General features: G+C 43.0%; 1 protein-coding gene across 11 annotated transcripts in view; it reads right to left on the bottom strand.

Moving 5' to 3' along the window:
• Nucleotides 1-12,075, bottom strand: part of LOC122542474 (protein mono-ADP-ribosyltransferase PARP6) — a 157,152-nt gene that overhangs the window by 110,166 nt on the left and 34,911 nt on the right. For 10 of the 11 annotated variants that reach the window (XR_006309808.1, XR_006309809.1, XM_043680211.1 and 7 more), the window contains exons 3-4: nt 7,184-7,300; nt 5,422-5,499 (exon numbers count right to left, since the gene is read on the bottom strand). Coding sequence is in view for 8 of the 11 variants with exons in the window: in XM_043680211.1 (XP_043536146.1) it covers nt 5,422-5,499; nt 7,184-7,300 (195 nt within the window). In the remaining 3 variants the exon portion in view is untranslated. Of the gene's footprint in view, nt 1-2,492; nt 2,563-5,421; nt 5,500-7,183; nt 7,301-12,075 lie in introns of those variants that run through there. The other variant, XM_043680218.1, reaches the window with a different exon arrangement.

The raw sequence follows: 12,075 nt of genomic DNA, 5'->3' as shown, positions 1-12,075 counted from the left end.
CCGAGCTGTAAGTTTTTGTTGCAAACGTTTCGTCCCCTGGTTAGGCGACATCATCAGTGCTTGGGAGTCTCCTGCGAAGCGCTTCTTTGATGTTTCCTCCGGTTTTATAGTGGTCTGTCCCTGCCGCTTCCGGTTGTCAGTTTCAGCTGTCCGCTGTAGTGGTTGGAATATTGGGTCCAGGTCGATGTGTTTGTTGATGGAGTTTGTGGATGAATGCCATGCCTCTAGAAATTCCCTGGCTGTTCTCTGTCTGGCTTGCCCTATGATAGTAGTGTTGTCCCAGTCGAATTCATGTTGCTTGTTGTCTGCGTGTGTGGCTACTAAGGATAGCTGGTCGTGTCGTTTCGTGGCTAGTTGATGTACATCATGTACATCAACTAGCGGCAGGGATAGACCACTATAAACACCGGAGGAAACATCAAAGAAGCGCTTCGCAGGAGGCTCCCAAGCACTGATGATGTCGCCTAGCCAGGGGACGAAACGTTTGCAACAAAAGCTTCCAGCTCGGCGAACAGAACCACAACAACGATGAGGAATTTGCAACAGTAACAGTATGTGATGGATGGCAGTTATAGGAAGGGGGGAAAGTCTCAGATACAGTCACATTGATGGGTTAACTCCAGGGAGGGTGAGAGAGGTTGACACCTAGGGCAGGAGCCTTTTGTGGATATACCCATTTCAAACAGGTATGCTGTTTTGGAAAATGTAGGGGGTGATGGATTCTCAGGGGAATGTAGCATGAACAGCCAAGTTTCTGGTATTGAGACTGGCTCTAATGGAACGAGGGGTACGTCGGCTTCCAAGCAATCAATTGTGTTAGGGGATTCTGTAGTCAGAGGTACAGACCGACGTTTCTGTGGCCAGCAGAGAAAAAGCAGAATGGTGTGTTGTTTCCCTGGTGCCAGGATCAAGAATATCTCAGAGAGGGTGCAGAATGTTCTCATGGGGGAGAGGGGCCTGCAGGAGGTCATTGTCCACATTGGAACCAATGACATTGGAAGGGAAAAGGTTGAGACTCTGAAGGGAGATTACAGAGAGTTAGGGAGAAATTTAAAAAGGAGGTCCTCAAGGGTAGTAATATCTGGCCATGAGATCTAACCTTGCTGATCAATCTCCCATGGCCAACCATGCCGAACGCCTTACTGAAGTCCACATCGATTATGTCGACTGCTCTGCCCTCGTCAATCCTCTTTGTTGCTTCTTCAAAAAATTCAATCAAGTTTGTGAGACATGATTTCCCACGCACAAAGCCACACTGACTATCCCTAATCAGTCCTTGCCTTTCCAAATACATGCACATCCTGTCCCTCAGGATTCCCTCCAACAATGTGCACCACTGATGTCAGGCTCGCCGATCTATTGTTCCCCGGCTTGTCCTTACCACCCTTCTTAAACAGTGGCACCATGTTAGTTTTTCAGCACCTCACCTGTGACTATCAATGATACACATAGCTCAGCAAGAGGCCCAGCAATCACTTCTCTAGCTTTCCACAGAGTTCTAGGGTATACCTGATCTGGTCTGGGGATTTATCCACTTTTATGCATTTCTAGACATTCAGCACTTCCTCCTCTGTAATACGGATATTTTTCAAGATTTCATCATCTATTTCCCTATGTTCTATATCTTCCATATCTTTTTCCACAGTAAATACTGATGCAAAATACTCATTTAGTATCTCCCCTATCTCCTGCTGCTCCACACAAAGGTCGCCTTGCTGAACTTTTAGGGGCCCAGTTCTCTTCCTAGTTTCTCTTTTTTCCTTAATGTATTTGAAAAAACTCTTTGGGTTCTCCTTAACTCTATTTGCCAAAGCTATCTCATGTCCCCTTTTTGCCCTCTTGATTTCCCTCTTAAGTATACTCCTACTGCTTTTATACTCTAAGGATTCACTTGATCTATTCTTCTATACCTGACATATGCTTCCTTCTTTTCCTTAACCAAACCCTCAATTTCTTTAGTCATCCAGCATTCCCTATACCTACCAGCCTTTCCTTTCACCCTAACAGGAACATACTGTCTCTGGACTCTCACTATCTCATTTCTGAAGGTTTCCCATTTTTCAGCCATCTGTTTACCTGCGAACATCTGCCCCCAATCAGCTTTTGAAAGTTCTTGCCTAATACCATCAAAATTAGCCTTCCTCCAATTTAGAATTTCAACTTTTAGATCTGGTCTATACTTTTCCATCACTATTTCAAATCTAATAGAATTATGGTCACTGGCCCCAAAGTGCTCCCCCACTGACACCTCAGTCACCTTCCCTGCCTTATTTCCCAAGAGTAGGGCAAGTTTTGCACCTTCTCTAGTAGGTACATTCACATATTGAATCAGAAAAGTTCTTGTACACACTTAACAAATTTATCTCCATCTAAACCCTTAACACTATGGCAGTCCCAGTCTATGTTTGGAAAGTTAAAATCCCCTACCATAATCACCCTATTATTCTTACAGATAATTGTTTGAAAAATGGGGTAAAACTACGGATACTAACCTCACTCAATGTCAATCATTGCCATCACTTCACGGGATAACGGCAGTGAATGCTGATGGTTTTGCCATAACTAGAATTGTAAAATTGGGATTAGTTCAATTCAATTCTGATAAAAAGATGCCTGCAGCTTATGGAAAATATGATGGTTGTTCAGTTTGGTTTGGTAGGATGGTACCAGTATTGATACTCACAATTACAAAAGCTAATGGTGGCGTGAGAAATGTCACAGGAAGCCATTTTGGAGCTGTGCACATTCTCAAGATTGTCTTGGCATGAATTTTTGAACAAACTGTTCAGATGGGTCTCGACCTACCTGGAGAGCAGGTGGACTTGAACCCAAGTGTCCCGGGCCAGAAGTAGGACTCTATTACCGCCCCACAAGATATCAAGAATTTCTATTGTAGTTCTTGTAAGTCAAACATCTCAGTCCCAGAGCATCACTGCATGAATCCCCTCAGGACAGATATTTTCAGCATAAGCACCTCTGGAGCAGGTGGGACTTGCAGCTGCATCTCCTGGCCTAGAGGTATGGTCACTACACAGCACCATAAGAAGCCAAGAATACAGTCAATTCTGCTATAACACAGTAGTTCCGTTCTCGTGCAATCCCAACTTATCAGAAAATCATGCAATAGCAGCACCATTTAAACTATTGGAGCTGGAATCGCATTATAACCAATACACACTTTAAAACTTCAAGCTTTAGAAACAGTGATCCCAACTCGTCAGTCATGTTATAGTGAATTTGTGTTAACGAAATATATGTTACAGCAGAACAACCTGTATTATTGTGTACTTGGGGAGATGTTATCCTTGCACACAAATTATCTTCTCTCTAAGAGATGGTGAAAATGATTAAATCTGTCTCCATTTTATAGAAATATTGATTGGTGGATGCATTCATATGGATAAAGTGCAGCCTCACCAGAACTGAACAAACTGAAGAGCTAACAGGAGCTAGCTAACTAATGAGTCTGTGGCAGTGGCCAGCAGAAACAAGGGGGAGAGCTGGCATGTAAAAATGATTTATTTGCAAAGATCTAATGGCTGAACTTGATCCTAACTAGTAGTAAATCAAGCCACCACCGTCATATTTAGAACAGTCAAGTTCAGAATTGCTCCAAAAACATGAGGGTGGATATCAGGGATTGATTACGCTGACTGAACACCATTCGCAGTATACTAATAAACCTTTGACTCTTTGACATTTTGGCATAAGTCAAACAGTCATGTGCAGCAATACTTCTGAAAGACTCCTAAGCATATGATGGAGTTTTGACCAGAATTTTTTTTTCCACTTGCTTCCAATTTTCTTTAAGTTCAGTCGTAAAATCTGCCCTTTCTACCTGGCATTATAACACCATTTCAGAGCAGACCTCATGAAACCTAAGCTGTAGTTGTTGAGTTCAACACAAATCAGTTGTCTTTTGCGCAGCCCTGGTTTCAACTCTACTTAATGGAAATCAGACTCCTTTCTGTACGTGTCAAGCTACAACACAAAGAAATACCTACTGCAGTAAACACAGCTCTTCTAAATAGCACTGACTGATGATCCATGGTCCAGCAGGTGGGACTTGAACCTGTGTCTCCTGACCTAGAGGTATAGGCACTACATCAATGGTCATCAATTGAAACATTGTGAACAATGTTCAAGTCTTGGTTATGAGGAGAGAGTTTGGGAAGAGTAATTTTTCTGGAGATTCATGTCACTATTTTGCAAGAGATTTACAAAGTTCTGTCCAGATATTTGATTGTTGGTATTTCTGTGATTAACATCAAGGATTTCTGTGTTTGTGCTAATGTTCCTTGTGCCATGTTTAGACCATGGAACTTTAAGATACCTTTGCTTAAGTAAAACAAATGAAGCAAAATCTAACCAGCCAAATAAATTCACAGCCTTGGTTTTCTCAGAAGTCTGGTCCTTACACAAGAATCTGAAGCAAAATCATTTTTGTTTCTTTGTCAAAAGTATATAAACATAATGATTAAATTCACATTTTGAAACTGTGAGGGAGCTGCAACACAGAAGGAAAAGACGGTTCAGCTTGTTAACTTTCCTCACTCTATTTTCCAAGTGCAATGATCATAATCGTAGGTTCCCCATGTTTAAAGGTAAGCTTTCTGCATCCCCACCTCAAATCAAACCAATGCCTTGTAGACCGAAGCTCTTTTCATTAAATCACTTCATCATTTTTCTTCTCTGACAATATGCTTTCCACACTGACAGAGTGCCAAAATGCCCCACATACCAAATATTCAATTGGACTATGGCATTGCCAATCTTCAACCTCTATCTAACCTTCATTCCTTCCCCAAGCCCTTGTTTTATTCCAGTTGCCTCTTTGTACTCTCTGGAATTCACTTCACCAACCAATCTGTCCCTTCCTCTCTGTCTCTACCTTTAAAACTTCCTCAAAATCTGTCTCTTTAACTACCTCTCCTCACTTAAACCATCTCAACTTTAACATCTGCTTACCACGATCACTATAAATGACTGGTTTTGGGACATTGTATACTTTAAGTTGTTAAAATTGACAAGCAGTTGGCTTTGGAGTCACAGAATTGCACAGCTTATGAGGAAGCTATTTGCCTACCTTGTTTTTAGCTGTTTGAGAGAGAAACAAATTAGTACTATTACCCCAATATTTCCCCAAAGCCCTACAAATTGTTCATTTTAGGATATGTCCAATTTTCTTCTGAAAATTGTTATTGAATTGTTTCCTAATACCCTTCCAAGTACAGATTTTCGAGGCCTGTTGACAACCCAGTCTCCCCCATCCATGTATTGAGTGACTCTCCAACATTTGGTATGCAAAAGGCATTGGGTACAATATACTAACTGCCCAATGGGAGTGTAGCATTACAGAGCTTCCAACTTAATGACAATGCAATACAGACCCTAAGTGAGCAATATCTACAGATTGTTTACCTGTACACCATAGAGAAATTCATCAGAGTCATTGTCTCCATCAGAATCATCATCGGTCCAGTACTGGCCTTTGACGTCCTAAAGGAACCACACAGGTAAGAAAGAAAGTTAAGTCTTGTACCACATGAACAAAGGTAATGCAATGTTGCCGAGGTCCAGACAGCAATAAGAACAAAATAAATCAAATGGAAATCAAAGTTGATTTAATTAATAGTTAGTTAGAAAATGTAACATTTTAATTTGTGGTAATGTCACTAAACTCGTAATGTAAAGTGTCAGGTTAGGGAGGTGATTCCAAATCACAGTATGGCAAATGGAGCAGTTTGAACTCAGTGAAAATCTGGAATTTGAAAAAGCTAATCTAATGGTAACTATGTAACCATTGTCAATTATGAAGGTCTATCACGAATGTCCATTAGGGAAGGAAATCTGCTACATGTGACTCTAGAATATCTGCAATGTGGGTGGCTCTTAACTGGCTAATTAGAGATGGGCAAGAAATACTGGCCCAGCCACAAACCCCTCATATGCTGTAAACTAATAAAAAATGGTTTGATTCTTATTTTCAAACAAGATATTACAAGTTGTACGAATAAGATATAAGAAATGTGCAGTTTGTCGTCAAGTAATTTGACCCCGTGACTGGCTTCAGAAGTATTCACGAAAAGAAAAAAATGACTTGATATGGCAAGGTGCTGATGTTGGTCATGTCTTCAGGGTTAAGTGCTCAAGGGAGCTGTGAGGCTTCTCCTCAAAATGTGCAGGGTAATTAACCCCAGATGTCCATTGTGATCCTGAGGGCAAGTGACCCACCAGTTGGCCAGGCGATGGCCTAGTGGTATTACCTCTGGACTGTTAATTCAGAACTCAGATAACATCCTGGGGACCCGGGTTCGAATCCCGACACAGCAGATGGTGGAATTTGAATTCAGTAAAAATCTGGAATTAAGAATCAAATGCAGACCAGGAATCCATTGCCCGATTGTCAGGAAAAACCCACCTGATTCACTAATGTCAGTTAGGGAACGAAATTGCCATCCTTACCTGGTCTGGCCTACATGTGACTCCACACCCAAAGCAACGTGGTTGATGCTTAACTGCCTGCTGGGCAATTAGGAATGGACAGTAAATGCTGCCTAGCTAGAGACGCTCTCATCCCGTGAATGTATGAATACACCCGGCTCTGTACTGTTGGCAGCCAAATGCGAAAGCAAGACCGTCAGGTAAGAGACAAGTCTCTCCTTCAGACAGTTTGGAAGACACGGTGGCTCAGTGGTTAGCACTGCTGCCTCACAGCACCATGATCCAAGCTTCGATTCCAGCCTTGGGTGACTGTCTGTGTGGAGTTTGCACATTCTCCCCTGTGTCTGCGCGGGTTTCCTCCAGGTGCTCCAGTTTCCTCCCACAGTCCAAAGATGTGCACGTCAGGTGAATTGGCCGTGCTAAATTGCCCATAGGTGCATCATTCAGAGGGAAATGGATCTGGGTGGGTTACGCTTTGGAGGGTTGGTGTGGACTGGTTGGGCTGAAGGGTCTGTTTTCCACACTGTAGGGAATCTAATCTTAAAAAAAATCTTCCAGTCAGTGAAGCACTTGATTTGGTGTGGGGCAAGTGAAAAAAAGAAGAGAAGTGGAGGGAGGAGAAAGAGAAAATGTAAAAAATACAATATGTTTACCTAAACAAACAGAGGGTATTTAATCCCCGATTGGCTATGCTGATACACTGGGTTACAGAAACCAGTGTTCCTCAATGTAATCTCACCTGTTGACAGCTTTGATTCCCTCCAGCCCATCCTTTCAAAGTTGAGTGAGGAAAGCGCCAGACCACTGGAGAAAGCCTCGTGAGGCAGGCTGCACCTCGCTCTGTACTGTTGGCAGCCTGACATGAAAGCAAAACCATGAGGTAAGAGACCAGTCTATCCTTCAGACAACGTGAAAGGTACAGTGAAACAGCAAAAGGCACAGAGGGCTCACCTGTGGTGTTGAAATGAGTCAGAGGAAGGAAATTACTTTCTCAATTCCCTTCCTTCCTTCTTCTTTATTTACATGTGCAGATTCCATGACTGATCCAGCTCCCTCAGAGGCAGCTCTCAGAGTGAACAGAACCCCTGTTTCTTTTTTTTCCCTTTCCCCCACACTACCACCTAACAGCGGTAGTGCTTATTTTTCCCCAGCACCCACGTCGTGTGTGTGCAGGAGTGAAGGACAACAAGTGCGTCAATCTTTATTTATATTCCACCAGCAGGAAGAAAGGAAACACCCGAGTGGCCAGTGACAAGCGGTGACCTTTTCAGAGGGCAATGCTGTGTGATCAAACAGTGAAGGGAAGGGCAGGGGTTAAATCAAAATAGAGTTGGAGGGGGAAATAATACACTCCACTTCCTGTGGTGCTCACCTTTCCCTAAAAATCTCAAGGGACACTCAGGCTCTGACACAACCGCAGAAGAACGGCAGGTAATCGGCCCTAATGACCCCCTCCACGGCCTGATCAATTCCCTTCCACTCACTGTCAGTAGTTAAATGTCATGTGGCACTCTATTTATCTCATGAACACAAATCCATGAGGCTAAGTGATAGTGTATTTGCAAAATGAGAGTGAACAGTCTGTCTACAAGGGGATATTCCACAGTAATCCGGAATTGGATGGTCAGCTATGGCCCTATTGAATGGTGCAGCAGATTCAAAGGGTCGAATGGCCTCCTCCTCCTCCTATTTTCTATGTTTCTGTCATTCCATGGTCACTGCGTATATCTCCGCACGAGTGGGTAAGATGTTTATATTGAGGTTCCATAAGTGAGCTCTGCCGAACCTGTTTAGCATCTATATCATTAGATCACAAACAAAAACAGAAATTACTTGGAAAAACTCAACAGATCTGGCAGCATCTGTTAGTGAAAGCAGACTTAACGTTTCTGGGCCAATGATCCTTCCTTAGAACAGGTTCGGAATTCCCATCTCCTGGTGTCACAGAATAAAACAGGAATACAGGATATAGCACAGGAGAGGGCTATTCAGTCCCTGTTTCTGTGCTGTAAGACTACAAAATATGGGAGCAAATGTAGGCCATTCAAGCCATCAAATCTATTCTCTCATTCAATGTGATCATCTGATAATCCAGAGTTCCCCACTTTCTGACTGGGGATAAAAAAGGCACGTCTCATCGCATCTTTTGTGGGACAAGTGTCTACCTTACAAACAGCCCACAACGTCAACTCGGCTTAGCAATGGCACTCTCACTTCTGAGTGAGAATGGTAAAGGCTCCAAGTTCATCTTCAGCTTAAGGATGCAAATTTACACTGGCAATCACTGGAATCTGCTACTTCCACTAATTCCAGTTTTCACAGTGTTATGAAATTAACACTGCCAATTAAACAAAAAAAGAAGATATTTCAAAGCCAATGCTTAGTGTCATTTTGATGTTGGGCAGTAGGATAAAATAAGCAATATTGGACCGATCACCCAACTCTCCACATCCTCAACAACAAGCCACAGGAGCTTGTAGCTCAGGGTCATGACCTCTGATGGAGTTGCTAGAAATGATTTTGGGGTTACCATGGCTGCCATGGAGCTGAGACTGATTCTTCAAAACTGTGGAGGGGGGGGGTTTCCTTAAATTCATAGAATCTCTATCGTGTAAAAGAGGCCATTTGGCCGATCAATTGTGCACCAGCCCATACCCACCTATCCTGTAAACTATGCAGCAATTTAGCATGTCCATCCATCAAACCAATAGATCTTTGGAGTGTGGGAGGAAACCCATGCAGACTTGGAGAGAACGTGCAAACTCTACAGTCACCCAAAGCTTTAACTGAACCCCGATCCCTGGTGCTGTGAGGTAGCAGTGCTAACCATTGAGTCACCGTGATGCCCCTAAATTCTCTTGGTTTCCTTTGTTGCCTTATGGGCGGAACCCAATGGGCTGTTCAGTGAGGCCTAATGCAACAAAAACCCAGTGAAAAGTTTGGTGTTCGGTTTGTTTTAGTGGAAAGCCCTCTTTATGCAGAAGGTGGTGGGTGCCTGGAATGCGTAGTCAGTGGAGGTGGTAGAGGCAGGCACAATAGCATCGAGATGTATTGAGACAGATACATGAATGGGCAAGGAGCAGAGGGATAGAGATCCTTAGAAAATAGGCAACAGATTTAGATGGAGGATCTGGACCAGCGCAGGCTTGAAGGGCCGAAGAGCCTGTTCCTGTGCTGTAATTTTCTTTTTTCTTTGTTCTTTGCAGCAACCCCCCCCCCCCCTTTCACATTAATCTCCTGTTTTATCCCACCAGACATCCCATCAAGGACCATCACATCTTCCAAGGAGGAAGTCTCATTCCCCTTTTATTCCCGGTCTACTCCACTGCCTAAACCCATCTCCAATCACAGAATTGCTACAGTGCGGAAGAAGGCCATTCAAAAGAGGATTCTGGGTAATCCAAGATGGAGGACGCAAAAAATCTCTGGCTGTAACAGCTGCTCCTTTTGAGGTATTTTAGGTGTTGGAGGTGATTTCCTCAAATTCCAGGAGCTGCAATTACTGTTTTATATGCTGTTGCATTGTTTTGGAACTTTGGTGGAAAAAAAGTCAAACAACAGCAGTTTTAGTGAGTAGGTAGTGAGTTCTTTCTTGATTATATGTTTTTCGACTGTTGCATTGTTTTGGAACTTTGGGGAAAAAAAGTCAAAACAACAGCAGTTTTAAAAGGGAGAACAACAGACAAAGGAAGCACATGGTGAGGTCAGTGCAGGAGAGAGAGAAAGAAAGAAACTGACGCTGCCTTTGCTGTTTGAATTCATGGATCGCTAGACATCGGAATGTGTCTGGGAAAATTAACAAACAATGAAATTCACAACTGATCTTGAAGGAACTGTTGGGTGAAGTTCACAGCACAGAAGCAGATAAGTGTATTGTTGTTGAAGTGTGACATACAGAAAGTCTGCAGTAGTGAGTTCTTTCTTGATTATATGTTTTTCGAGATATGTCTCTTGATTAAACTGGCGCAACATCGAGGGCCCAAGGGCCTGTACTGCGCTGTATTCTTCTATGTTCTATGTTCTATGTTCTATATGTCTCTTGATTAAACTTAAAATATAAGCCATAACTATTAACTTAACCTGGGGCAGTGTTTGTAGAGGAATAAAACGTGTTATTTTCTGGGTCTGTAGATTGTGAAGGAGCAAAAATGGCCTTTGCAGTGATATGTACTTCTTGTCAGATGTGGGAGTTTAAAGAGAGTTTAAGGGTTCCTGCAGATTATATCTGCCATAAATGCTGTAGGATGCGAATCTTATCAGATCGAGTGGATCGGTTGGAGACACAGTTAGAAGCGATGAGGAATTTGCAACAACAACAGTATGTGATGGATGGCAGTTATAGGAAAGGAGGGAAGTCTCAGATATAGTCACATAGATGGGCTAACTCCAGGAAAGGTAAGAGAGGTAGGCAGCTAGTGCAGGAGTCTTTTGTGGCTATACCCATTTCAAACAGGTATGCTGTTTTGGAAAATATAGGAGGGGATGGATTCTCAGGGGAACGTAGCACGAATAGCCAAGTTTCTGGTACTGAGACTGGCTCTAATGCAACGAGGGGTACGTCGGCTTCCAAGAGATCAGTTCTGTAGTCCGAGGTATAGATAGACATTTCTGTGGCCAGCAGCGAAAAATCAGAATGGTGTGTTGCTTCCCTGGTGCCAGGATCAAGGATGTCTCAGAGAGGGTGCAGAATGTTCTCACAGGGGAGAGGGGTGAACAAGAGGTCATTGACCACATTGGAACCAATGACATAAGAAGAGAAAAGGTTGAGAGTCTGCAGAGAGATTACAGAGAGTTAGGGAGGAATTTAAAAATGAGGCCCTCGAGAGTAGTAATATCTGATTACTCCCAGTGCTCCAAGCTAGTGAGGGCAGGAAGAGGAGGATGGAGCAGATGAATGCATGGCTGAGGAGCTGGTGCATGGGAGATCATTGGAATCTCTTTTGGGGTAGAAGTGACCTGTACAAGAAGAACAGATTGCACCTAAATTGGAAGAGGACTAATATACTGGCAGGGAAATTTGCTGTAAGTGCTCGAGAGGACTTAAACTAGTAAGGTGAGGGGTTGGGACTCAGGGAGATAGTGGGTCAATCTGAGACTGATACAGATGAGAACAGAAGAGAGTCAAACAGTCAGGGCAGGCAGGGACAAGTTAGGACTAATAAATCAAACTGCATTTATTTCAATGCAAAGGGCTTAACAGGGAAGGCAGATGAACTCAGGGCATGGTTAGGAACATGGGACTGGGATATCATAGCAATTACGGAAACATGGCTCAGGGATGGGCAGGACTGGCAGCTTAATGTTCCAGGATACAAATGCTACAGGAAGGATAGAAAGGAAGGCAAGAGAGGAGGGGGAGTGGTGTTTTTAATAAGGGATAGCATTACAGCTGTGCTGAAGGAGGATATTCCCGGAAATACATCCAGAGAAGTTATTTGGGTGGAACTGAGAAATAAGAAAGAGATGATCACCTTATTGGGATTGTATTATAGACCCTCCCAATAGTCAGAGGGAAATTGAGAAACAAACTTCTAAGGAAATCCCAGCTACCTGGAAGAATAATAGAGTAGTTATGGTAGGGGATTTTAACTTTCCAAACATCGACTGGGACTGCCATAGTGTTAAAGGTTT

The sequence above is a fragment of the Chiloscyllium plagiosum genome, chromosome 40 (assembly GCF_004010195.1).
Source record: "Chiloscyllium plagiosum isolate BGI_BamShark_2017 chromosome 40, ASM401019v2, whole genome shotgun sequence".
Taxonomy (NCBI): domain Eukaryota; kingdom Metazoa; phylum Chordata; class Chondrichthyes; order Orectolobiformes; family Hemiscylliidae; genus Chiloscyllium; species Chiloscyllium plagiosum.
Note: the sequence above shows the minus strand (reverse complement) of the source record. Positions and strands in the feature narration are given on the sequence as shown.